General features: G+C 56.9%; 2 protein-coding genes and 1 long non-coding RNA gene across 5 annotated transcripts; 1 reads left to right on the top strand and 2 right to left on the bottom strand.

The window, feature by feature from the left end:
- Positions 1–1265: 1265 nt before the first annotated feature.
- LOC118885929 lies at positions 1266–2206 on the bottom strand. The gene is made up of 3 exons (XR_005017586.1): positions 1984–2206; positions 1572–1747; positions 1266–1459 (listed from the first exon to the last, which is right to left on the bottom strand). It is a non-coding gene; the product is annotated as an uncharacterized LOC118885929 (long non-coding RNA).
- Positions 2207–2652: 446 nt separating this feature from the next.
- Positions 2653–11842, top strand: CALM3 (calmodulin 3). Its single transcript, XM_036833696.1, has 6 exons — positions 2653–2818; positions 7487–7517; positions 9227–9370; positions 9513–9619; positions 9902–10037; positions 10154–11842. Exons 1-6 carry the CDS (start codon positions 2816–2818, stop codon positions 10180–10182), a joined length of 450 nt encoding a protein of 149 aa, XP_036689591.1. The 5' UTR covers positions 2653–2815; the 3' UTR covers positions 10183–11842.
- A 3271-nt stretch (positions 11843–15113) lies between these two features.
- PTGIR (prostaglandin I2 receptor) lies at positions 15114–21463 on the bottom strand. Of its 3 annotated transcripts, none has more exons than XR_005017462.1 (3): positions 20192–21306; positions 18108–19148; positions 15114–15873 (listed from the first exon to the last, which is right to left on the bottom strand). XR_005017462.1 is itself a non-coding variant. In XM_036833695.1 (3 exons), exons 2-3 carry the CDS (start codon positions 20957–20959, stop codon positions 18762–18764), a joined length of 1155 nt encoding a protein of 384 aa, XP_036689590.1. In that variant the 5' UTR covers positions 20960–21079; positions 21431–21463; the 3' UTR covers positions 16728–18761. The 3 variants fall into 3 exon arrangements, 1 of the variants encoding a protein (XP_036689590.1); XR_005017463.1 differs by lacking the exon at positions 15114–15873 and adding an exon at positions 16728–17970; XM_036833695.1 differs by lacking the exon at positions 15114–15873 and adding an exon at positions 21431–21463 and having other exon boundaries at positions 16728–19148; positions 20192–21079.
- Between the last annotated feature and the right edge of the window lie 1963 nt (positions 21464–23426).

Genomic DNA, 23426 nt, shown 5'->3' with positions numbered 1-23426 from the left:
TGGGTCGTGGTTACATGACGTACACAATGATCAAAACTCATTGAACTGAACACTTTAAGATCTGTGGCATTTTATTGAATGTAAATTATGCCACGCCTGGAAAAAAATAAAGAGTCATACAATTAGCTCTGAACCACTCAGAGGTATGGAAGTAGGACATGCTGATTTGTTTACGCCTGAACCACATGACCCCTCACTAATGTAGGCATAAGAGCTTCCACCAAAGCAAGGGCAGTAACCAAAAAGGAGACATGTATACGTTTGGCTGTTATAACAAAGTGATCCAAAATAACAGTGGCTTAAGCAATACAGAAATTTATTTCTCTCTCGAATAAAAGTTTGGCACTGGGGATGGAAGGGTGGGCTCTGCTCCAGGCAATCATCAAGATCCCAGGTGAGTATGGTCACCATTGGTCTCTCATCTAATGCCTACAAGGGCTGCTCTACTAGCAGGCAAGAGGAGAAGAAGGAGGGCATGTCCTCCCCTTTAACGGTATACCCAGAAGTTTCATATATCACTATCCTTTTTGGCCAGAATTCAATCAAATGACCACTCATAACTGCAAGGAAGGTTGGGAAATGTAGTTTTTATTCAGGATGGCAATGTGCCCAGCTAAACTTCTATTATGCTGGAAGACAGGGAAAATGGATAATAGAAGACAAATATGATCTCTCCCACTGGTAGTGTAATGGTGTTTAAGAGTGTGGGGTTTTCAGGCAAACTGCTGGGGATCAAATCCTGACTCTACCTTCTACTGTGTGACCATGGGCAAGCTACTTCACTTCTCTGTTTTTGGTCAAGCTTTCATACCTCTCTTGTCTCATCTAATTCCAGTGGCAATAAAGCAGTTTCATCAGGTGGAAAATGGAAGTAACAAACCCATAGGGATATTGTAGGAACTAAATAAACTAATGGATGCAAAGCGACTGGAATGGTGCATGGAACAGAGTAAGTGCTCAAACATGTTAATAGTAGTATATGTATTATTTCATAGGCCTAAGTAATTCAGAAGTTAAGGTCTGCCTGGCAGAAATCAAGACTCAGAGACAGGGAGGAGAGAGAAAGGGGGAGAGAGCATGAGCCTGACTTCATTTTGCTTATTTCTTCAGCAAATGTTGACTGGGTCCTTGGCCTTCTCTGTTTCAGGGCCAATGCTGATGACCAACACAGGGTTTAGCCCAGCTCACATCCATCAGAAAATCTTTGGATGCAAGTGACAGAAATTCAACTCAAACCAGTTTGGGATAAATGAGAAATTTTAATAGCTCATATAATTCAAAATCCTGGCATGATGGTTGTGCAGCTGGCCTCAAGAGTACTGGAACCAGGGAAGTGAATGGCAACAGGACTCTCTCACTCCATCTCTTCTTTGCTTCTCCCTGGTATCACTTTAATTCTCCCCTCCAGGGTGGGAAAATGGCCACAGACAGTGCCAGCCTATTTCTTCACAGCCTCACCCTGCAAAAGGAAAAGGCTTCCTGTCCCCAAACTCTAGATCCAAAAACCCAGGGAAGGACTCTCATTAGCCTACATCCTGTTCCAGGTGGGACATAATGATTGGCTCACTCACCATTCCTCAGCCAATCACCGAGACGGGTACGGGACATGTAATCGAATGGCAGCTCCCATTCTAAACAAGAGAAGGGGAGCGTTTCTGAGCTCCAGTAAACAGTCTCAGCTAACCTTCGCACTCTTTTTCCTCTTATGGCTGGAACCTTAGAACAAGGAGTGCAAGAGTCAAGTGGTCTGCAAGAAAACAGGACAATGGTTGGGAAGTTTGGTCTCCCCAGCCCAGTCAATCACGGGTCCCTACATTACACCAGGCACCCAATTCAGTCTTTTTTAATGCATGACTGAATTAACGCCCTGTTCCCAGAGGCTGTCCTGCGACGGCCCCACTTTCACAGACCCTGAGCCAATCAGGAGTGAAGCGGGGATAGTGGTTCCGGACACCTGTGGAGGGTGTCTCAGGGTGCACGCACCTGTCCCAACGGGCAGTACCTTCAGGGGAAGAAAGGAACCTTGAAGGCCCCGCCACATCTTAGGGCCCAGTTGGGGGCGGGGCTTCCAGGCCAGCATTTTGGATTGCACCATCTTCCATCCGTTAGAGGGGAGACCCGAGAAAGTGCTTCTGCATCTTCCGCCACCCCTTTACCACTCCCTGACCACGAAGATGATGTATTTGCTTCTGTAACAGTCACACAATTTTCCCCTTCGCCTCATTACGCCTCACAGCTCACACAGCCACACATTTCAGGCTGCCCACCACCACCACGCAGTGGCTCGCCCCAGTTTGACGCATTGCAGGGAAGGCCGGACCAATCGGCACCGCGCTCTCATTTCCGCCGTCGCCCGGGCCCAATAGCGGCGCGGCTCACACAGGAACGCGTCACGCGCCTCCAAGAAGTGCCCCTCCGCCGAGGAGAAAAGTAGAGTGGGTACAGGGGGCGGGGCGCGCGGCGACGGAAAGTAGTCCCGCGGCGGGTGCGCGCGCGCGCGGCCGGCCACAAACCCAGCTCCGAACTGGGTGGGAGCGAGAGATCCGCGGACCCGGCAGTGCGGAGAGAGGCGCGGAGGGATCCGTGGGAGCCGCAGTGCGGCGGCGCGCGGACCGGGCGGGGCGGGGCCGGGTGAGGCGGAGCGCGCGCGGCGGTCGTTGAGGGACCGTTGGGGCGGGCGGCGGCGGCGGCGGCGGCGCGCGCTGCGGGCAGTGAGTGTGGAGGCGCGGACGCGCGGCGGAGCTCAAGCTGCTGCAGCTGCTGCCGCCGCCGGAGGAACCTTGATCCCCGCGCTCCGGACACCCCGGGCCTCGCCATGGTGAGTGAGGCTGTAGGGCCGCCGAGTCTGGGGGCTCTGAGGTGGGCACGGCGGGGCAGGACCCCCGAGAGCGCGAGTGGACCCAGAATGGGGGGCGTTTGGGCCCCGGAGAGCGCCTCTGGACCCCTCTCTGCCCCCCTATCGAGGGCATTCGAACCCAGAGCGGGACGTTTGGATCCCAAAAGGGGGTTGGGGGCTTCCAAAAGCGACTTTTAGCACCAGATGGGTTCTCTAGCCCCCAGAACGGGCACCTGAGCCCTCCAAGGGGGTATTTGAACCCAGGATGGAGCGTTTGGTCGCTAAGGTGAGGTGTTTGGATTCCAGGGGGGCGAGGTAAGAAACATTGGCTAGGGAAGGGGGTGATGTGTGCCCTGATAAAGGCTTTGGGTCCTGAGAGGATGCAGGGAAGGGGGGTCGGAGGGAAGCCGGGCTGCTGGGGAGCTCCCCGAGAGGGGGCCGTGGGTAGCTGGGCCTGGACGGGGGGAATGCTCCTGGGGGGGCGGGTGGGGGACCCTTCTACAGATCAGACCCTTGAGGGGAGGGAAGGGGGTTCTCCAAAGACCGACAGTGCAGAGGAAGGAGGAGGAGGGTGAGGTGCAAGCTTGGGGAAGAAGAGCCTGGGGTGGGTGGCAGCCGAGGTTAGGAGATGCTCCGGAAACCTGCAGGGACTGAAGAGGATTGGGGTCGGGGAAGTGGTTAAAAGGGGATGGCGAGCTTGCCAGTACTGGGGGGACAGGGGGCCTCGTGGTTGATGTGGGGGGGCAGCCAGAGAAGGTTCTGCGGTTCCTGGTGGGTTAAGGCTATTGAACCAGGAAGGGAGGTTGGGTTTGGAAGTGCGGAGTGTTGGGTTTGGGTCCATGAGGAGGTGGCTTTCCGAGATGAGGGGTGGGAGAGGACTTTGGCTTGGGTGGTGGGAGGTGAGGTGGAAGGAGATCTGGGGACGTGTTGGAGAAAATGAATGGCAGCTGAGGTGGACCTCGGGTTGGAGGTGGATGTGGGTAGCTCCCTGGAAGTTTCCAGGGCAAAGCTGGGACAAAGACTGTTCAGTCTGGATGGGGAGTGGGCTGCAGAGGCCGGAGGGAGTGGCTCTCGGGTCCCCTTCCCAGAAAGAATGGAGCTGGGCAGAAGGCACGGGGCAGTGGGAGCAGGTGGGCGGAGTTGTTCGGGCCCCTATGGCGCACTGAAGCCGTAGGAAATGGGGGTGGGAGGTGAAAGTTTGGGATGCATCAAACGAGCCAGCTTTTTCAGCCTTCAGCCTCACCCGGTCACTGTCCCTTTCAGACCAAGAGAGCTGCTCTTTCCAAACAGGAATGCTGGTTTTCTCATGGTCTCCAGCTCCACGCACCGCTCTGCATCTCCTCACTTGTGCCAAATGACAGTGCAGTGCAGTGTGGCGTCGGTGACAATCGGACGCCTGTTCCTGTGGCCTCGGGGTGGGGACTGCAGAGCTTGACTAGAGAAGACCTCCAGAAGGACCCCTTCATCAGCCCGAGGGCCGCTTATTCTGTTCGGGGCCCTCACTGAGTGCTTCTGTTAATTCACACAGCTGGGGCTTTGAGAGAAAACCAGCAGACTAGTTCTTTCCCGGTCCCTGCTACCCACAACACCCCTAGCCCCCCAGGCTCAGCCTCGGAACCGTGTGCGGCCATCCTCCCTGGCAAGGCTGGGGAGAACAGGCCGCCGCTGCTGTGTATCAGATCTCATACTTGCTGACACAGGCCTGATGGCTCCTCTCGCCTCTACCCCATTTTCCCCCAGCAGAACCTTGCTAAACGGGCGCCGAATCACTGGCAGGTGCCAGGAGGCCCCCCGCCTCCCAAATAGGACCCGAGCTTTGGCCCTACTAGTTTCTCTTTCCATTTGTAATCGGCAAGGTATGGATGGGTGGGACAGGTCACTGCTAACTGGCCTTGGACTTTGGCCTGAGCTCTGTGGCTCCTCCTTGGCCCGGGTGAGGGGCCCTGGCCTTGGTTTCTGATCTCATCTAACACTGCTCTCTGGCACTGGCTGGCGGCTGGGGCAAGGCAGAGAAATAATACCCTCTTCCCTCCCCCACCCCAGGATTATTTTTTTTTTCCTGTCCAGCTCCTTGCTGGAGCCTAAGATGAGGGACATGGAAGCAGGAGACCAACTGGGTTATTTTGGAGACAGTTGTTGGTGAAAGCTGAAAATCTTCAGCTCTGGAAAGGGAAGAAGCCCTGAGAAGGGCTCCCCAGCGGTGATCAGTTTCCTGGGCAGCAGCCATGCTTTGAGATCTCTAGCTCGGAGCTGGGGCCTTTCCTTCCCCAGGCAGGGGAGAGGGTCTCCTAACAGGGAGGGAGAGAGTGTGCGATGGGCCCTGCAGTCAGAGCCACGCCTATCTGCAGCGACCCTGTAAGAGGGTGGCCGTGCCTCTCTGCGCCTTGCAGCTTGGCGGTGGGGAGCGGCAGACACCGGCCTTCAGAGCCACTCTGGGCCATCCTGCAGCCTGTGCCAACCGCCTTGCCCCCAGCCCCTGCCAGTGCTGCCCGAAGGGGGTGTGGTAGGGGCGCGGAGGTCCCCGATTGCACTAGCCTTTTCCATCCAGGCCAGGGGAAGAGGATGAAAGCAGAGGGAACGGCGGCCCTGCTCCCCAGACGCTGCTCTCCCCTCTGCCTCTTCCCCTCCCCTGGCATCACCTGGGCTTGGTAACCAGAAGCCCATCCTCTGTTCTCACTTTCCCCCAGCAGCTTCCTCGGGTGTCAGGACCTAGGGGATCGGCTCGGGCTTCTTTACCCGTAGAAGCCAGGGGAAACGGAGGAGCAAGGGGCCTGTGGGCCTGGGGCTGCCAGGCTGGCATTCAGGAGCCCGGCAGCCCTGGGTCTTTTTTGAAAGCGATGCAGAAGTAGCTCCATTTGGCCTCCTAACCTCCCCTTTAGACTTTGGACTTTTCCAGAATGTGCATGTGTGGTGTTTTTCCTTCTCTACCTTCCTGCTTCCCCCTCCCTTAGCCATCTCCCCTCTGTCAGCATCACTTTGATTTCCCCTCCCATTCTGACTATTTGGGGCTTGGCCTAAGTTTCTCCTCCCTTAGATTTAAAAAAAAAAAAAAAAGAAAGAAAAGAAGAAAAAGGACGTTTGAGACCTGTTCTAATGTGATCGGTCTTCATATTTGGGACAGGGTTGGGGGGTTGTTGCTAGCTCTGGAACCTTTATGGAGATTAATGCAAATACACACAATGGCATGCATCGGTTAGGGGGCTCTCAGAGCCAACGCTAGAAGCCTGCTGTAGACGTGGCGCCCCTTTCCCCTAATTGTGGAAGGAAATGAAGGGGACGGTGGTCTGGGGAGAGCTGTGCCTTCTTGGCAGCATTCGCAAAAAACAAGGAAAATTCCTTTTTTTGATGTTAAATGTTGGGATTTTGACCCCCTCGTGGCTGCTCCCCCAGAGGATCCCTATGCCTGGCTAGTTCCCAGCACACCAGTGCGGGACAAGCTAGCCTTTGCTTCTCCTCTGCCCCGCCCCCAAGCCCCACATGCAGTAAGGGCTGCCTGCCACCGACCGGAGTGGCCAGGGCCAGAGAGGGTTAAAAACTGCAGCTCAGGGCTTCCCTGGTAGCTCAGTGGTTAAGAATCCGCCTGCCAATGCAGGGGACACGGGTTCGAGCCCTGGTCCGGGAAGATCCCACATGCCGCGGAGCAACTAAGCCCGTGCGCCACAACTACTGAGCCTGCGCTCTAGAGCCCACGAGCCACAACTACTGAGCCCATGTGCCACAACTACTGAAGCCCGCATGCCTAGAGCCCGTGCTCCACAACAAGAGAAGCCACTGCAATGAGAAGCCAGCGCACCGCAACCAAGAGTAGCCCCCACTCACTGAAACTAAGGAAAGCCCGCGTGCAGCAACAAAGACCCAACGCAGCCAAAAATAAATATAAATAAATAAATTAATTAATTAATTAAAAAAACAAAAAAAGAAAAAAAAAAAACCTGCAGCGCAGCGGGGGAAGCTGACTTTAGTCCGCCAGCCTCTGCCACCACTGCCTGCTGCAGTCCCCTCCCCGACACTCACCCTTCCTGCCCAAAAGAAACAGCGGAATGGTGCCCCGTGCACAAGAGAGTGGGGGGCTGCCCCCCGTCTGAGCAGGGTTCGAATGTTAGGCACTTGGAGCGCCTCAGAGCCGCCAGTTAGGAGAATTGTTGCCAGTTGGGTCCACTGTGCTCAGACCTAGTGCCTCCAAATCGGTGACATAGAAACTAGCAAAGAGCCCCAGACATCTTCCCTCTGCCCTACCCAAGGACTGGCCTGTTTTGGTTTGGAGCCTTCTAGAGCTGCTTGATTAGGCCTCTAGGGCAACTGCTCCCTCCACTCAGCCCCTGGGGCTCCCGTGCTCTGCTGGTGCAGCTGGGTTGGGTCTGGGGCAGCACTTCTTCCTGCCCACCGTGGCTCCAGAGCACTGGGTTGGATTGGAGACCCTGGAGTCTGGGCGGTGTAATCAGGCCCTGCGTCAGGCTGGCCTGGGTTTCCAGCCCACCTTAGTCCCCAGCTTCCCGAACCACCAGACTTTATCCCAGGCCCTGGCTCTGGCATGACCTCCCTTGCCCAGGTACGTGGATGCCGTGTGGAACCAGCCTCACCAGAGGGGGCCGGGCTGAGCAAGGTAGATGTGCCAGCCTGTGACTAACTTTCTCCTTCCTGCTTTTCCAGGCTGACCAGCTGACTGAGGAGCAGATCGCAGGTGAGCTTGCCTCCCTCCCTCCCCTCCCCCTGCCGCGGGAAGTCCTCTGCATCCCCAGCCAAATCTTACTCCGGCCTGGAGGGGCCAGGAGGAGCGTCTGACAGATAAACTTATTGTGTATAAGAGCACACCACTGCCCCAGTAGCACCAAACCTCACAGTCCTGAGCCCGACCCTCACCAGACGGCAGGGCTGGTTCCTCTCCTGGCCGTGGGTCATCGGGGTCTTTTAATCAGTGGCTGCAGGGTGAGCCCGACTCCTGCCGTTTAGGCTCAGAAGATGAGCTCCCTGCCTCACTGTGGGGCTGCAGAGCTCCTGGCCCACTTGAGGAGCCGCCCAGGAGATGGCTCGACACTCCCACCTCCGCACTCGCCTTTGCACGGGCTTGCACTTGCTTTCTCCTGGGCCAGAAGTGCCTTCCCCCAGCTGTTTGCACTGACGGGCAGCTCCTTCTCATCCTTTGGGTCTCGGCTCAAATGTCACCTTGGAAAGGACTTCCCTGACTCCCCTCTCAAATAGACAACTTTCCTTTACTCTCCATCAGGTCACTGTGTTTCCTTCACAGCCTTTCTCTCTATCTGAAATTATTTTATGATGTCTTTACCTGCTGTATCTCCTGTCACTAGATGAGTTCCTTATTTGGGGACTTTGTGTCAGTCCCTGCTGTATCTTTGGTGCCTAAAACATAGTAGGTGCTCTGTAAATTTTTGTTGGCTAAATAACTAAAATGAATGAACAAAGGAATGATCACATATCTCCCAGTAAGCTAAAAGAAATCCTTGAATCCTATCTAATTCATTTTTGTAGCCCCACTGTCCCCCAAAGCCCAGAAAGTCACAGCTGCAGGAAGTACTGTGTGTTGAGCAGGTTTCCGTGCCCCCCGCCCCCGCCCCCTGTCCCCATTAGCAAACTGTCCACCACCTCACCCCAGCCCACGCCCTGCGGGAATAGGCTGCCAGGCATCTGTTCTCTGAGGGTTTGGGGGTAGGGAGCACCAGGTGCCGAAGTGGGCCCAGTGGGAGGGCAGGAGCCGCGTGCTTCTCTCCCCGCTCCTGATGCGTCCCCAGCTGTGGCCTGCCCACTCAGTGCCACCAGCACCTCATCCTCCTGGCTTGGCAGCCGTCCCCTCTCCTTCCCTCCCCCCGCCTACCCCACGCGTCGTCCGTCAGCCGTGCTCTGCTGCCGGCCACCCCCATACTCCACCATACACTGCGCTCGGCTCCTCTGGAAACCAGGGAACTGGGCTGGCGGTACCAGTCAGGAGGGATGCCGTGCCGACCAAAGGCGTCCTGCACCTCTCCTTCCCTTCCTTTCCCAGCCAGTTGACCTTGGCTGGCATACTTCAGATAGAGACTTCCCTCGGCTCTCATCCCCTCCGTGACATTGGTCCATTTCATCATTTGAGGGAGAGGCTGAAGCCAGGGACCAAGGAGAAATGTAGAAAGATCTAAGGCCACTGTCACCCATTTTCCCCTCTGTCCCCACTGAGCTAGGTTGACAGAACAGGCAGCTTTACCTGGCATAGGCCAGGTGCTCAGTAAGTGTTGACTGAAAGAAGGAAGGGTCCGGCCCTGAGTACAGAGGCGAGAGGCTTGCGCTGGAATTGAAGTCTTGTTCTGGTTTCTTTAGGTGGGCCTCTTTCGGCCTGTCTCCCAAGGTCAGGACTTCCCTGTGTCCTCGGCCTCTGACTCATTGTCTTTCTTCTCCCAGAATTCAAGGAGGCCTTCTCCCTCTTTGACAAGGATGGAGATGGCACCATCACCACCAAGGAGCTGGGCACAGTGATGAGATCCCTGGGACAGAACCCCACTGAAGCCGAGCTGCAGGACATGATCAACGAGGTGGACGCGGATGGTGAGCCCCGTGGAGCGGGTGGGCAGCCCCACTCCCGGTCACCCTCACGACCGCGGGGAGCCTTCCTCCGGTGATGGATGAGCTGGGCTCGTCTCCCAGGGCCCAGGCCCACAGCATCCCTGCTCCCTTCCCCACCTTGCAGGGAACGGGACCATTGACTTCCCGGAGTTCCTGACCATGATGGCCAGAAAGATGAAGGATACAGACAGCGAGGAGGAGATCCGAGAGGCCTTCCGTGTCTTTGACAAGGTGAGCAGGCCTTTCCCGGAGTGGCTCTGGGACTCCGGCAGAGAGCGGAACAGGTGGCATCCCAGGACGCCCTGTGTAACTGGAGTCAGCACTTCCAGGAGGCCCGGGTCCCAGTGCCAACCCCGCTGCCAACTTGCTCTGCCACCTCAGGAAGCCCCCCTGCCCCTGCTGAGTGTGGGTGACTCGACAGTTCCTGCACCGTGGCCTCTCTCCCGCTGCCCCCAGGGAAGAGCCGGGCGAGTGCCTCGAGCTCAAAGCTTTTGTCTGTCCCCCGACACCCAGGATGGCAATGGCTACATCAGCGCCGCAGAGCTGCGCCACGTCATGACGAACCTGGGTGAGAAGCTGACCGACGAGGAAGTGGATGAGATGATCAGAGAGGCTGACATCGACGGAGACGGCCAGGTCAATTACGAAGGTGAGCCGACCCGCCCCGTCTCTGGGCCGGCAGGAGCTTCTGGAACAAGCCCCAGGTCAGGGTGGGGCGCGGCTTGGGGCTGAGCTGACCTCCTCCCTGTCTGTTTCCCTCCACAGAGTTTGTACAGATGATGACTGCAAAGTGAAGGCCCCCGGGCAGCTGGTGATGCCCGTTCTCTCGATCTCTCTCGATCTCTCTCTTCCCGCGCGCGCACTCTCTTCAACACTCCCCTGCGTATCCCGGTTCTAGCAAACAGCAATTGATTGACTGAGAATCTGATAAAGCAACAAAAGATTTGTCCCAAGCTGCATGATTGCTCCTTCTCTTCCTCCCGAGTCTCCTCCCACGCCCCTGCCATCTCTTCCTTTTGCCCTTCCCCCTCCCATTCACATCTTCCAAGGCCTGATGCATTCATAAGATGAGCCCCCCAGGTCCCCTTAGGGGGCCCCTGCCCTCCTTCTCCAGCCCGGGTGGCTCTCGTCCGTCTCGGCTCGTTTCTTTTCTCACGTCCTCTTATATCTTGGGTGCCGGTGGCTGCCAGCCCTGTCCCGGGACCTGCTGGGGAGGGGCCGAGGCCCTCCGGAGGGCCGGGCAGGAGAGCACGCCTTTTGCTGTTGCATGCGACCAGCCCTGTGATTCCCTGTGCCATCCCAGCAGCCTGTTGGGGCAGGGGTGCCGAGAGAGGCATTCCAGAAGGACTGAGGGTGGGGGGAGGTTCCAGAGTTGTGGTGTTGACGGGGTGTGGCCCAGGAGGGGGTCAAGGGGCGAGGGAGGCTTGGAAGCCGGCATTCTTTTACCACTTGAGGAGGCCGGCTCATAGAAGGGGCCGGAGAGAGTGGACAAGGCCCAGATCCCATTGGCTGCTCTTCTGAAACCATCTGATTGGCTTCCTGAGGTGGGGCTGAGTGGGGCTGCTCCCCGGGCCCTCCTGCACGTCGTCCAGCCTGTGCTGCTGACGCGATCTCAAGCTGTCCTGTAAATACCTGGTGCTAACATCCCATGCCGCTCCCCCGTGACGCCCCTGCCCACCCGCATCGAGGTCCCCTCGTCGGAATGGACGTGGGGATGGCCGCTTTGTAATATGCTGGTTAGCCTTTTTTTTTTTTCTTTATGCCCCTTAAAGCTTTAATTTTGTCCAACACCATGCTGGGCTAGCTGAGGGGTGGAGAGAGGGAAGATGTGCCCCACCACACTCTGAAGAGAACATGCCTGCAATAAAACAGTCCCGTCGGCCAGCCGCCCTGGAGGACCAGCGGCCGTGGGCAGCTCCGCTTCCTGCTCCGCCGGCCCCTCCCGCTCCCCTGTGGTGACTTGGCTGGCTCCCCGACCTTTGTGCTGTCTCTGTGCCCGCCTCTCCCCTCGCCCACCTGCCTGGCCTCACACCCCCGGCGGAGAGCATGACCCGTGACCTTGCTTCCGATTTTCGCCTCTGGGACAGTTCAGTCAATGTGGGCAGTTTGGTCATCTGGATTTTTTTTTTTTCCCTGTTCATTTCATCTGCCCTCCACTCCCCCTCCCCAGCCCCAGGTTGATCAAATGGCTTTTCCTGGGACCTGCCCAGCTTTGAGAATCTCTTCTCATTCCCACCCTCGGGCACCCAACCTCGGGGGGAGGGACGGGGAGGGATGGGGCATAGTGGGAGACCCAGCCGAGAGCTGAGGGTAAGGGCAGGTAAGCGTGAGGCTGTGGATGCTTTCAGAGTGTTGTGGTTTGTTTTTTTAAAAACCGGGCAATATTGTGTTCAGTTCAAGCTGTGAAGAAAAATATATATCAATGTTTTCCAATAAAATACAGTGACTACCTGACTCTGCTCTTCTACTCTTGTCTTGGTTTCTGGGCCTGCTGCCTGCACGGGCCTGAAGCCCTTCCCCGGAAGAGCCTGGCCTCCATGCTCGCTCAGAAGACTTGGCCTCAGCGCTGCACAGCCAGAGTTCAGATCCCAACCACACTGCCCGCTGGCCGAGGGCAGGATTCTGTGCTGGCAGCGCGGCCCGTCAGCTCGGAGTGCTCGCCATTGGACATCCTGGGACCTGCACGCGTGTGCGAGACAGACCGAGCCCGCCTTAGTGGGGGCCTGTATCAGCCACGCGAGTGGCTGCAAGATGAGGCCCGAGAAGGCCTGAGGCAGGTCCGTCGCGTCACAAGAACGTCCCAGTTTGGGGGGTGAGGGCGGCGGGCAGCGTCAAGCTGAAAGGTGAGCGGTCACCTGGCTGTGCGGGGGCAGGAAGGGCATCATCCCAGAGAACGAGAAGGCAGGGCCAGGCCCTGGGGGCCTAGGCCGGGGTGGGGGGAGTCTCGACAGGGTGCTCCGGCCAAGAGGTGACCAGTGTCAAGCGGACAGCCTAAGTGCCTAGTTCGAACACGCGGTGGGCAGAAAAGAGGCGTGGTCCTGAGCTCACAGCTTCAGTCAGCTCCTGGAGAGGGCACACGACTAAGCTTTGAAAGAAAAAGCCCCAAACAACTGCAAACCATAGAAAGCTCCTCAGCTTCCCTGAGGTAAGTGGGGATATGAAAAAGAAAGGAGGGGAGGCCCCGCCCCCAACTACCAAACACCAGTCGGTAGACATCATGTAACATCCGAGCTGCTCACGCTCGACCAGGGGCTGGGCAGGAGGTGAGCAGAGACGCTCAGTGCAGTGAAAAGACTTCTGCTCACCTTTACCCGGCCCTGGGAGGACGGAGAAGCCTGGCAGCGTTCAAACTCAGGGCCCTTCCTGTGGCAGAAAGGAGACACCTTTTTCCAAAGCCCCAGTTTCTCTGCCCCCTTTTTCTGCCATCTGGTTGTGGCTCGAAATTGGTGCAGTAAGGATGGTAGAGTGTTGTGGGTAAGAGCTCGGGGTCCGGGGCACTTAACTGCGTGCATGGCCTTGGGTAGACAGCTCTCTGCCCGTCTGGAAAGTGGGGCTGTGATAACACTGACCTTGGGACTTCCCTCGCCATCCAGTGGTTCAGACTCCATGCTTCCACTGCAGGGGGCGTGGGTTCGATCCCTGGTCAGGGAACTAAATCCCGCATACCACGTGATGTGACCAAAAAAACCCACTGACCGGGGCCAGCCGAGGATTGGTGAGCCTGCAGGAGCCAGGCCTGGGGTACAGTGAGTGTCCAGGGGGCATGAGCTGCTCTCTGTTGGGTGCTTCCTACTCCATGGGTTGTCTGCTAAGCTCTGCCTCCGTGATCTCGTTGAATCCTTCAAGCAACCATTTGGGCTGGGTGCTGTGAGTCCCCATTTTGCAGACTAGGAAACTGAGGCCCAGAGAAGTGAGGGAACTAGTCCAGGGTGATTAAGCAGAAAGTGACAGAGCTGGAATCTGAACCAGATGTGACCTGAGCAGTCCATGCTCTCAGCTGCCTGGCTTTAGAGTAAATGGTCATTTTTTTTTTTTTTTTTAAGATGAATTCAGGTAGGCCAGAGACAGCCAGTGGGAAGGCTAGGCTGAGGCTGGGGTCACAACGGTGGAGTCTGAGATGAGAGCTGCCTTCTTAGCAGCCAGGATACCTGTGGAAAATTCTGGTCTTATAGCTGTGAAGAAGATAGGTTTTGGTGACTCACAGAATTGGGCTCCAACCCAGCGTGACCACTGCAGTGTCTGTATACTCACTAAGCCTCAGGTCCCACCTCTGTCACTTCCTACCTGATAACCTTGGAGCAGTGACTTCACTTCTCTGAGCCTCAGTTTACTAGTCTGCAAAATGGAGAATAGTAATTGTCTCTCAAAGGAGGATCAGAAAATATTGCGCCGCTTTTTAGACATCGTCTCATTTACTTCTCACCCAGGCCAGGTTGAGTCCTAATAAAATTTAGTATGCATTTATGACATGCATCTTCCCCAGTGCGCATATGAGCACAAGATAAGTTATCATCAAGAGCTGACAGGAGGGGGCTTCCCTGGTGGTCCAGTGGTTAAGACTGCACCTCCACTGCAGGGGCGCGGGTTCAATCCCTGGTTGGGAAGTTCTGCGCTGCGAAGTGTGGCCAGAAAAAAAAAAAAAAAAGAGCTGAAAGGAACGGAGGCGGGGGTCAGGGGGGGCAGCTAAAACCTCTAGCACCACATTTCTTGGAAGTGGGTGAGCTGGGACTTGAACCCCAGATTATTCGCATCCCAAATGCCCACGACTTTAACCACCGCAGTGCTTTGCCTGCACTTCTCTACTGCCCCGTCGTTTATTTTCCCCCTTGGGCCCTGTGTTTTGACTTTTACTCCCATATGGCCTGCATTATTAAAAAGTCATGACTTCCCTTTCCCATTCTTTATTAATCACAGACACAGAGATGGCACTCTGCGCTGCTAATGACATGGGCAGGCAGGGAGGGGCAGGCATCAGCTGATGCTTGCTGTGGAAGTCATTTCCAACTCAGGCTCACAGATCCTCTGGGCCAGCTCAAAACCTGTCCTGAGAAAGTGACTACACAGGGGGACACATCGGGAGGTGCCCAACTGGGGCCCACAGGAGGGAAATCCAGGTTCCCCTCACCTCCCAGAGGGGAGCTCCAATGCAGTGGCTCTGGAACCACTTCTAAGTGTCATTCCCAGTGTGGCCAGCAGGTGGGGCAGTGACCACAGAAGGCCCAAGAGCAGCAACTCCCGGGGACTGGCCAGGGTGTATATGTGTGTGCATGCTTAAGTTCCATCTGTGCTCGAAAGTCAGAAATGAACCAAGAAATGAAGTTAAAAGTGCATAAAGTCTCCTTGAGGGAGACAGACCTGTTCCCAGCGTGTCATTTCTTGACCCCAACGCCAGACCAGAGCGGGCGCCTCCCTTTCACTGTGTTCCCGGTACATTCCACAGCTTGTAAATTTGTATTTTTGTGGCTTATTGTAATACATATTTCTGTGATTATTAAATTCTCACCACCACTGAATTATGAGCGAGGTAGGGCCAAGGCGGTGTCAGTCACTGCTATTTCCCCAGCAGGCACAGAGCAGCCGTGGGTCCAGAGCAGGCTCAAGGGAATATGTGTTGAATGAATGAATGAGACGAAAGAAAGGAGGCATCAGAGGCCAGAGTCAGAACTGTGAGCACAACAGAAACACCCTTCTTTACTTGCTTCACTTTCTTCCAATCCTCAGGTCCTGGCTCAGCCATCTCCTCCTCCAAGAAGCCCTCCCTGATGTCCGCCAAGACTCCACCCTTCCCAACATCCAGCCCTGCCCACTCTGAACTGTGAGCTCCAGGAGAGCAGGGCCAAGGCTGTCTGTCCCTGCCATGTCCCCAGCATCATATGGACAAAACCTGACATACAGTAAGCCTTCAATCAGAGCCTGCTGAATGAATGAACAAACGTCTGTGCCACAACAGGCTGCAGTGAGGACCATTATGGAACCCCAGATGCGCTGAGAGCGCCTGAGAGGAGTGATTAAGTCTTCAAGGAGGAAGAATAGCCTAAGCAGGAACTTGAAGGGCAAGGGAGCTTTTGACGGATGCAGAAGGGGAAACACTCTCACGGGAAGGGTGAGCTCAGTGAGCTAAGAGGTGGAGGCCCCAAAGGTCATGGGCTCTTTGGGGAAACCTCAGTTGTCTGCTGCGGCCAAGCAGAGAGCGTGGGAGTTGGCCTCCGGGCAGTGGGAGTCCTTGGAGCTCGGCAGGCAGGGGAGGAACCATTCAGACAGGACCTCCAGACAGGACCATGGCAGCCAGCGGAGAGGCTTCCCCGGGCAGTCAGGGGTCAGGAACCAGCCAAGAGAGGAGCTTCCGAATCATCCTGGAGGGGCCGAGGGAGTTGTTTGAAAACCCGCGCCCTGGCAGACAGTGTAGACATCCAGGCCAGAGCTGGTGGGGGTCTAAGATAAACAGTGGGATGCAGAGGAGGGGGCAGATTCCTGAGATGTTAGGCCTGGTGGGTAAAAGCCAGCAGAAAACCAGCTTCAACACTTAATCCTCTCCTCCCCTTAATCCACATCCGAAAAATAGGACTGATAATGGCACCCACCTTGGGTGAGGATGCTGTGGGTTCAAAAGCCCAGCCCTGCGCTGCCATTCAGCGAATGCTGAGGCCAGAACCGACCCACCTTCCAGGGGCGGCGCAGAGAGAGGAGGCAAGCGTGCCCCCCGCCCCCGGGGTCTTGCCTGGACAGGCAGCCCTGCCCCACCTCGACTCCTGCCTGAAACGCAGCCCCTCCATCCCATCCCTTCTGCACGGTCCTCCAGGGGCACCTCTGGGCTGGTTCCCACTGAGGCCGGGCCAGGATTGGTAACAAAGGATGGACCCCACCTGATGTTTCTTGAACTGTTTTTTGGTTTGTTTTGGTACAAATCAAATTTTAACTATTAAATTCAAGCAATAGGACTTCCCTGGTGGCGCAGTGGTTAAGAATCCGCCTGCCAATGCGGGGGACACTGGTTCAATCCCTAGTCTGGGAAGATCCCACATGCCGCAGAGCAACTAAGCCCGTGAGCCGCAACTACTGAAGCCCGCGTGCCTAGAGCCCGTGCTCCGCAACAAGAGAAGCCACCGCAATGAGAAGCCCGCGCACTGCAACGGGGAGTAGCCCCCGCTCGCCACAACTAGAGAAAGCCCACATGCAGCAACGAAGACCCTACGCAGCCAAAAATAAATAAAATAAAATAAAATAAAATATTTTAAAAATAAATGAAAAATAAATTCAAGCGATACAATATTACTCTGGCAAGACTGCTATAAAAGTTTCTAAAACTTCCTCAATTTTTTTTCAGTATTACAGTTTTCTTTTATTGTGGTAAAATACCCATAACACAAAATGTACCATTTTAACCATCTTAAAAAGTACAATTCAGTGACATTTAGTACATTCACGATGTTGTACAACCACCGTCGCTATCTAGTTCCAGGACATTTTCATCACCCCAAAAGGAAACCCCATACCCGTTAAGCAGTCGTTTGACCTATTTTTAACTCTCGCAGACACCTCTTCAAATGAAACATAATGTCTGGTGGGAAGAAGTCAAAACAATGGAGAAAAGTGTTTTCAAACCGCATTTGCCCAGATGCCAAAGACCACTACAATAGCCACAACAACAACAATGGCAGTAACAGTAACACGTATTGTGGGCTTTACTCCAGGCCCTGTGCTAAATTGCTTTTCGGGGTAATCATTTAATCCTCAGCACAGCCTTGTAAGCTAAGTATTAGATTATGATCACCATTCTAGCAAAAGGAAACCAAAGCAAACTCATCAGCCCAACAGTGATCTGAGCTAAGGAGATAAAAAGATAGACCAGGGACTTCCCTGGTGGTCCAGTGGTTAGGACTCTGGGCTTCCACTGCAGGGGGCACGGTTTCCATGGCTGGTCAGGGAACTAAGATCCCGCAAGCAGCGAGTCACGGCCAAAAAAAAAACAACCTTGGAACCCTCACAAACCCAGCTCCACCTGCAGGCTGAGCTTTCTCCTGGGGCTGGTGATGGCCCTCTCCGGACCTTGATTCCAGCCTGTGTAGAAGGGCTGTAATAATAGCAGCCTGGAGCGGGAGGGTGCAATTCACAAGGCGGAGGACTCACTTTAGCCACCGCTATTGTCTTTATAGGAAGCTCATGCCTCATCTACTCCTCCAGCCCTCCTCAGGGGCAGATTTATTGTTTTAACCCTGAAGCCAAGTGAGAAAGGGGAACCCAGGGCTGGGGGTGAGTCTGGGGGCTTTCCCATTCACCTCCTCCCACCACCAGAAGCACCACTTCCTTTCATGTTCACTCCTGGAAAACCCTTGAATTCTGTACCTGAGGGCAGGGGATGGCAACGAGAAGGGGGGAGGGGTGGATGGCTGGACATCACCCCAGCAATCAGAAGGGGAATTGAAGGCTGGAAATCACCCCAGAGGAGTCCAGGGTGGGGCCGAGACTGCTCTGTGTCCCCAGCACCTGGTAGAGTCAGCGCCCACTATTTGTTGAATGAATGAATGAATGAATGAATGACATTTTTGTGGCAGTTCCCAGGACACAGGCGGTGAAGTGAGGCTCTGCGAGGGGGCATAGGGACAGGCACAGGACTTAGGTCTGAGTTCTTGGGCCGTCCCTGGGGTCCGTACCTCCCACCGCTTCATTCTCCAGCTTCTCCCCCAGCCCAGGGCCCCACCATCCACATCTTGCAACTCACCAAGCCATGCAGTTTCCAGGCACCTGTCCAGTGGTGTCACCCACAATGCAACAGTCTCCCCTTCTTCACCTCCCCTGCGGGGACCAGGCCTCCCAAGTCTGATGGGGAATCAGAAGTAAAGGGAAGCAGGGAGCTTGTCGGAGAATCCTGGGCTCCCATGAGGCAGAGAGAGGGTGGCTCTTGGAGTGGACTGGGAGAGGGCAGGGCTGTCTGCCGGGGGTTTGGGGTGGGTATCCAGGGCACCCTGAATGAATGAGGATCAGAGCCAGAAGCCTAACCAGATGAGACCTGAGTGCACAGAAGCTGCTGGGAACTCTTCTGCCTTCTAAATATTTAGACAGTGAGATGGATGGGCAAAGCGAGGGCCAGACCAGGCCACCCAGGCCACCGGATATTTTGAGAGAACTGCTCTTTTTATGCTCCAGGATAATTGTTTCCTCTCCCTCTCTCCCTCCTCCCACAGCCCATCGTGGCCACCCTGAAGGAGGAGGAATAGCAGCTGATCACCCCCTGAATCCAGGGGGTCAACATTCTGGCCGGCTGGGCTCCAGGATCCATCTCTGGGCTTGTCCACCCGCAGCCATCGGTCATGTCCCTGAATTTCTGGCTCCTGCTCCCGGAAGACAGGGCAGGAGATCACGGGGCAGATAGATGTCAGCAGAGGGAGCAGGCTGTCTCGGACCCCACTTTGGACGGTGTTCCCACGGTGCTGCTGGATGGCTGTGGGACAGGCAAGGGTGCCCCCTGCCCCTCGCCCCAGGCCGACAAATGCACCCAGCTCCCTTCCTTCCCCCCGAGAGCGGTGGGGGCCCTTGAGCCCTTCCTCCCCGAGGCCGGCTGGGAGAGGGACGTCTGCAAGTTGCCCTGGCCAGGCCTCGGGCGCAAGCAACAGAACCAGAGCTTGAGCCGCTGGAAGACGGCCTTGCGGAAAAGGATGAAGACCCAGGGGTCCAGGATGGGGTTGAAGGCATTGAAACGGAAAGCGAGGAGGTCCCCCATCTCACTGCTGTCCGGGGCGATGGCCTGGGTGAAGCCGCGGATCTGAGGGCAGAGTGAGGGTGTCAAGCAGCACCCACGAGTCCTCTGCCCCCACCCACACCCCACCCTCGATCCCCTCCCCCCACTTGCTCATTGGCAGAAATGAGGGAGGGGTGGCCTGTCGGAAGGGGAAGGAAATAAGATAAGATGAAAATTAACAAAGAAGTGCATCCGGGGAGCAGAGGGAGAGAAAGCCCCAGGAGACAGCCAGCAAAGCCCTAGAGGGAGAGAGATGGGGCGGTAGGTCTGGGTCCCAGGGCTATGTCTGTGTGTGTCCAGTTTCTGAGTCCTCTGTAACCCCCCAAAGGTTTGACGACCCTCAGATCTAGCCCAGCCCTTGCGTTTTACAGAAAGAGAAACCGAGGCCCAGAGTATAGACAGGATGACTGGGTGCCACAGGACCAGGGTTGGCCCTGCTGCAGTTTGGGAGGGGCAAGGCAGGAGTTCCTGCAGGAAAGGGGCGAGGCCAGGAGATGCCAAGGGCAGACCCATGGGTGGGGCTGGGGAAGTGGGGAGCATGGTGGTGGGGAGATCAGACTCTGGCATCAGAGGAGCCCAGGGTGCAGACCTGCCTCTGCGTGATCATGGGCAAAAGACATCATCACCCCTCATCTGTAAAAAGGGTGACAGGGCAGAGACTTCGTCACATTTCTTGCTAAATGCTTGTGGAATAGATGCATAAGATCATTTTGGAGATTATCGGAGAAAGGATTTCTAAACCACTGAGCACAGGGTGGACAGAGAGCAATGAATGGCGGATCTTATTATCATTGCAGGGGTAGGAGAAGGTTGGTGGGGGGTGGAATTGGTAGGGTTGGGGGGCTAGAGATGTGGAAGGGGGAGACAAGGGTCAGAAGGAATCAAATGGGGCAGAAGCAAATGGGGAGACTTCTCCAGCAAGTTGGGAGTTGTTTGACCCTGGACAAAGCCTCTCACCTCTTTGGGTCTCAGTTTCCCCATCTGTGAAATGGGTACAAACGATGGAGGATGGCGCTGGGCTCTGCCTTCCTCCCCACCGCCCACCCCGATCTGCCGAGAGGACTCACCGTGAGAGGCAGGGAGCACACGGCCATGATGCCCGTCATGAGGCCCAGCAGAATCAGGTGGTCAACCTCATCTTCGCCCGCCCGGGGGCCGGGGACCAGCGAGCCGTGGTGGCGCCTCTGCTGGCGGTACATGCGGCAGAGGCTGAAGGTGACCGAGCCGTTGCAGAGGATGATGGCGGCCACCAGCAGGGCCACGAGGCTCGCGTAGGCCAGTGAGAATGCGCAGCCGCCCAGCTCGGCCGAGCGCATACGGATGAAGCACCAGCTGCCCGGGCAGTACTGCTGGTGTTGGCCCAGGCCCAGCAGGGGCAGCGAGCAGAAGACGGTGCAGAAGGCGTAGATGGCAGGCAGCGCCAGGCGGGCGCGGCGCGGCCCGTCCAGCTGGGCGTAGAGGTAGGGGTGACTGAGCGCCAGGCAGCGCTCCACGGCCATGGCGAAGAGGATGAGCGTGGAGGCCAGGCCGAAGAAGGTCATGGCGAAGGCGAAGGCATCGCACAGCGCCGGGCGGCCCCGGGCCAGGCCCAGCAGCGAGCTGTTGCGGGCGTAGGCCGCGAACACCGCTGGACTCAGGAAGCACGTGCCCAGCAGGTCGGTGACCGCCAGCCCGGTGACCAGCACCGCGAAGGCCGAGGGGCGTGACCGTCGCCGCGCCCCCAAGATGCCCAGCGCCAGCCCGTTGCCCACCACGCCCGCCACGAACATCAGGGCGCTGGTGGCCGGGCCCACCGAGTCCCGCACGTACGTGAGGTTCTGGCACGAATCCGCCATCCCCGGTCTCCCGCAGCCGCCCGGGCCGGAAGGGTCCCCGCGGTGGGAGGTGGCGACGGAGGGGTAGCCGGGTCCGCCCCTGCGACGCCCACCACCGCGCTCCCCTCCCCGGGGTCCGCGCTGCAGTTGGAGGTGGGGGGGAGGGAGGGTCCCAGTCAACCCACCGCAATTCTTGTTGTGCGACCGTCCGTCTATTTCTATTTCTCTCCCCTCTGTCTTCCCCAGGCTCCCGTACTCTCTCTCTCTCTTTCCCTTATTTCTTTCCTTCCCTACATCTGTTTCCCTGTCTAGTCTTTTCCTCTTCAAGCCCCTAGTTCTTTCCTTCTCTGTCTCTGTCTCTTGCTGTGTCTCTGTCTCTGTCCCCTCCCTGGTCCACCCCCTCTGCCTCCCTCCCTCCCTCCCTCTCTCTCTCCCGACAGCCGTCTATTCCCTTCTCTGCGTTTCTGCTTTCCCAGCCCCTCCTCACTGCACCTCTGCGGTCTCTCTCAGCTCCTCCTCTGTCCCCTCGCTCCTTCTCCGGGGTCTTGCTCGCTCTCCGAGTGTCAGCTTCTCCCTACTTCCCTCCCTCCTCCCTCCCTTCCTACTCATCTTGCCTGCTCACCCCGGCTTTTTCATTTCCTCTCTCTGCCCCACGTTCCCGCCCCCTGCTTTCTCCAGAGGGCCCTGGCCTCCGTCCCCGCCTTCCTGGCACGCTCCCTCCATCCCCTCTCCCCAAGACATCCATCTCCCGCCTCCCCCTCCCCCTCCCTGTGTCCTCTCACGGTCCCCATCACCGAGCCACCTGCCACCTCGCACACTCAGGACTCTGCCAGCTTTCTTCCCTTCCCAGCGTCGGCCCGGGTGGGGATCACCTGAGTCATCATCACCCTGGAGTTGGGAGCTTGCCAGCAGGGACCCGGGCGGGACCTGAGGGGCACAGTTGACTAGTCTGCACGGCTGTCTGGGGTGGCTTCTGGCATCTATTCTGGGCTCAGGCCCCACGGGGTTAGAACATTGCCCAAGGATTGAGAAATGACCAGGAAATTCCTGCCTGATGTAGTGTTTTCCAGGCACTACTGAGCTTTCTTTTCCCTGGACACAGTTCACTCCTTCCATGAGCCCTGGGGAGGGGGTGTGGGGGGAGGAGAGACTTGGCATCTGCTGGTAGGGGACCGGCGCCCTCCCCCCACCAGGATTTCCACTGCTCAGTATCAAAGGGGAGCACCCTCCCGCCCTCTTGCCTCTCACCCTAGCACTCCCAGGCCTCAGGCCAAGTTCTGGTGACCTTGACTTCAAGGAATAATATTTTAGCCACAGACAGCCGTCCAGGGCTCCAACACTGCCGTTCCTTAATTTCTCCCACTCCTCCGCAAACACATCACCAGCCACAGAGCCGCCACCCTCCAGCCAGTGTGATCAGCCTGTGTGTCCCAGACGCCAGCACAGCGGTCACCAGTCCCTGTTGCCACTGAGCCCATGGCTTCCCATGCAGCCTCCCAACCCATAAGGGCCAGATGGGACCTCAGAGACCTTCTCAGACACCTCTTATTTTTCAGGGAGTCAGTTTAAGTGCAGAGATGACAAATTCAAGATCTCACTCCATTTGACTGGAGTTTCTGTCCCAATTCGACCACCTCCTTGCTATGGGATAGTCCCAGGCCAGGATGCGAAGCCAGTGGACCTCAGTATCCTAATCTGTACAATGGGCTTCATGGGCCTGGTGGCCGACCATGGCCAGTGGCCCATCCCAGACCCCTCTTTGTAACAAGGAGAGAGCCTGTGTACATACTGTATCCCATCCAAGGCCAGGAAGGGTGCTTCCGACCCCAAGGACTGGACGTTGGGCAGCTACAGACTTCCCCTCTCCGTCGCCATGCCACCCCCGCCTCTGTGACCACAATCCCCTCCCCCCTCCCCCTCCTCCATCTCCCTATCACCCATGCCCAGCTGGCACCCCCAGCTTCCGCCAGGATGGATGCCCCAGCTCCAGCCACACCAGGGGCTCCGAGAATGACCACTCAGCCCCACTCGGAGGGCGCCTGTGTGTGTGTGTCTCAGGCCTCCTGGCCACGTGGTACCGCCCTCACTCTCTTCGATCCCAGGCAGAGCAGAGGGAGCTCAGGAAGTTCTGTCACATTAATGGAGGGTGATGCCTGGCAGGCTTGCGTCCTGTCTCTGCATATCAGGGATGTTGCAGGGGTGCCGGAGGAGGTGGGGGTGGAGCTCTGGTTCCTGGAACTTCCCTCCCACTGGCTTCCTGCCCCCACCAGGCACTGCTGAGCGTTCAGAAAGTCCACGCTGCTCCCATGCCCAGCGGGGCCTCAGACAGGCCCCCCCACAGGCCTCAGTTTCCCCACCTTTGCCGCTGGGAGCCGGGAGCCCTGGCGACCCTGGCATCAGTTCTGGGCTCCAGAGCAGGCAGGAGAGGTGGTAACTGTAACTCATTCCTAAGGAGGGGACTAAGGGTCCCTGGGGTCCGTGCCAGTGT

The sequence above is a fragment of the Balaenoptera musculus genome, chromosome 19, assembly GCF_009873245.2.
Source record: "Balaenoptera musculus isolate JJ_BM4_2016_0621 chromosome 19, mBalMus1.pri.v3, whole genome shotgun sequence".
NCBI lineage: Eukaryota > Metazoa > Chordata > Mammalia > Artiodactyla > Balaenopteridae > Balaenoptera > Balaenoptera musculus.
Note: the sequence above shows the minus strand (reverse complement) of the source record. Positions and strands in the feature narration are given on the sequence as shown.

What these genes read in the sequence shown, in the direction of transcription:
- CALM3 (XM_036833696.1), top strand. An exon ending in CAACGAGGTGGACGCGGATG is followed by an intron (nt 9,371 to 9,512) that starts GTGAGCCCCGTG and finishes CCCACCTTGCAG; the next exon opens with GGAACGGGACCATTGACTTC. An exon ending in CGGCCAGGTCAATTACGAAG is followed by an intron (nt 10,038 to 10,153) that starts GTGAGCCGACCC and finishes TTCCCTCCACAG; the next exon opens with AGTTTGTACAGATGATGACT.
- PTGIR (XM_036833695.1), bottom strand. Translation starts at nt 20,959, where the DNA reads ATGGCGGATTCGTGCCAGAACCTCACGTACGTGCGGGACTCGGTGGGC. An exon ending in TGTGCTCCCTGCCTCTCACG is followed by an intron (nt 19,149 to 20,191) that starts GTGAGTCCTCTC and finishes CTCTGCCCTCAG; the next exon opens with ATCCGCGGCTTCACCCAGGC.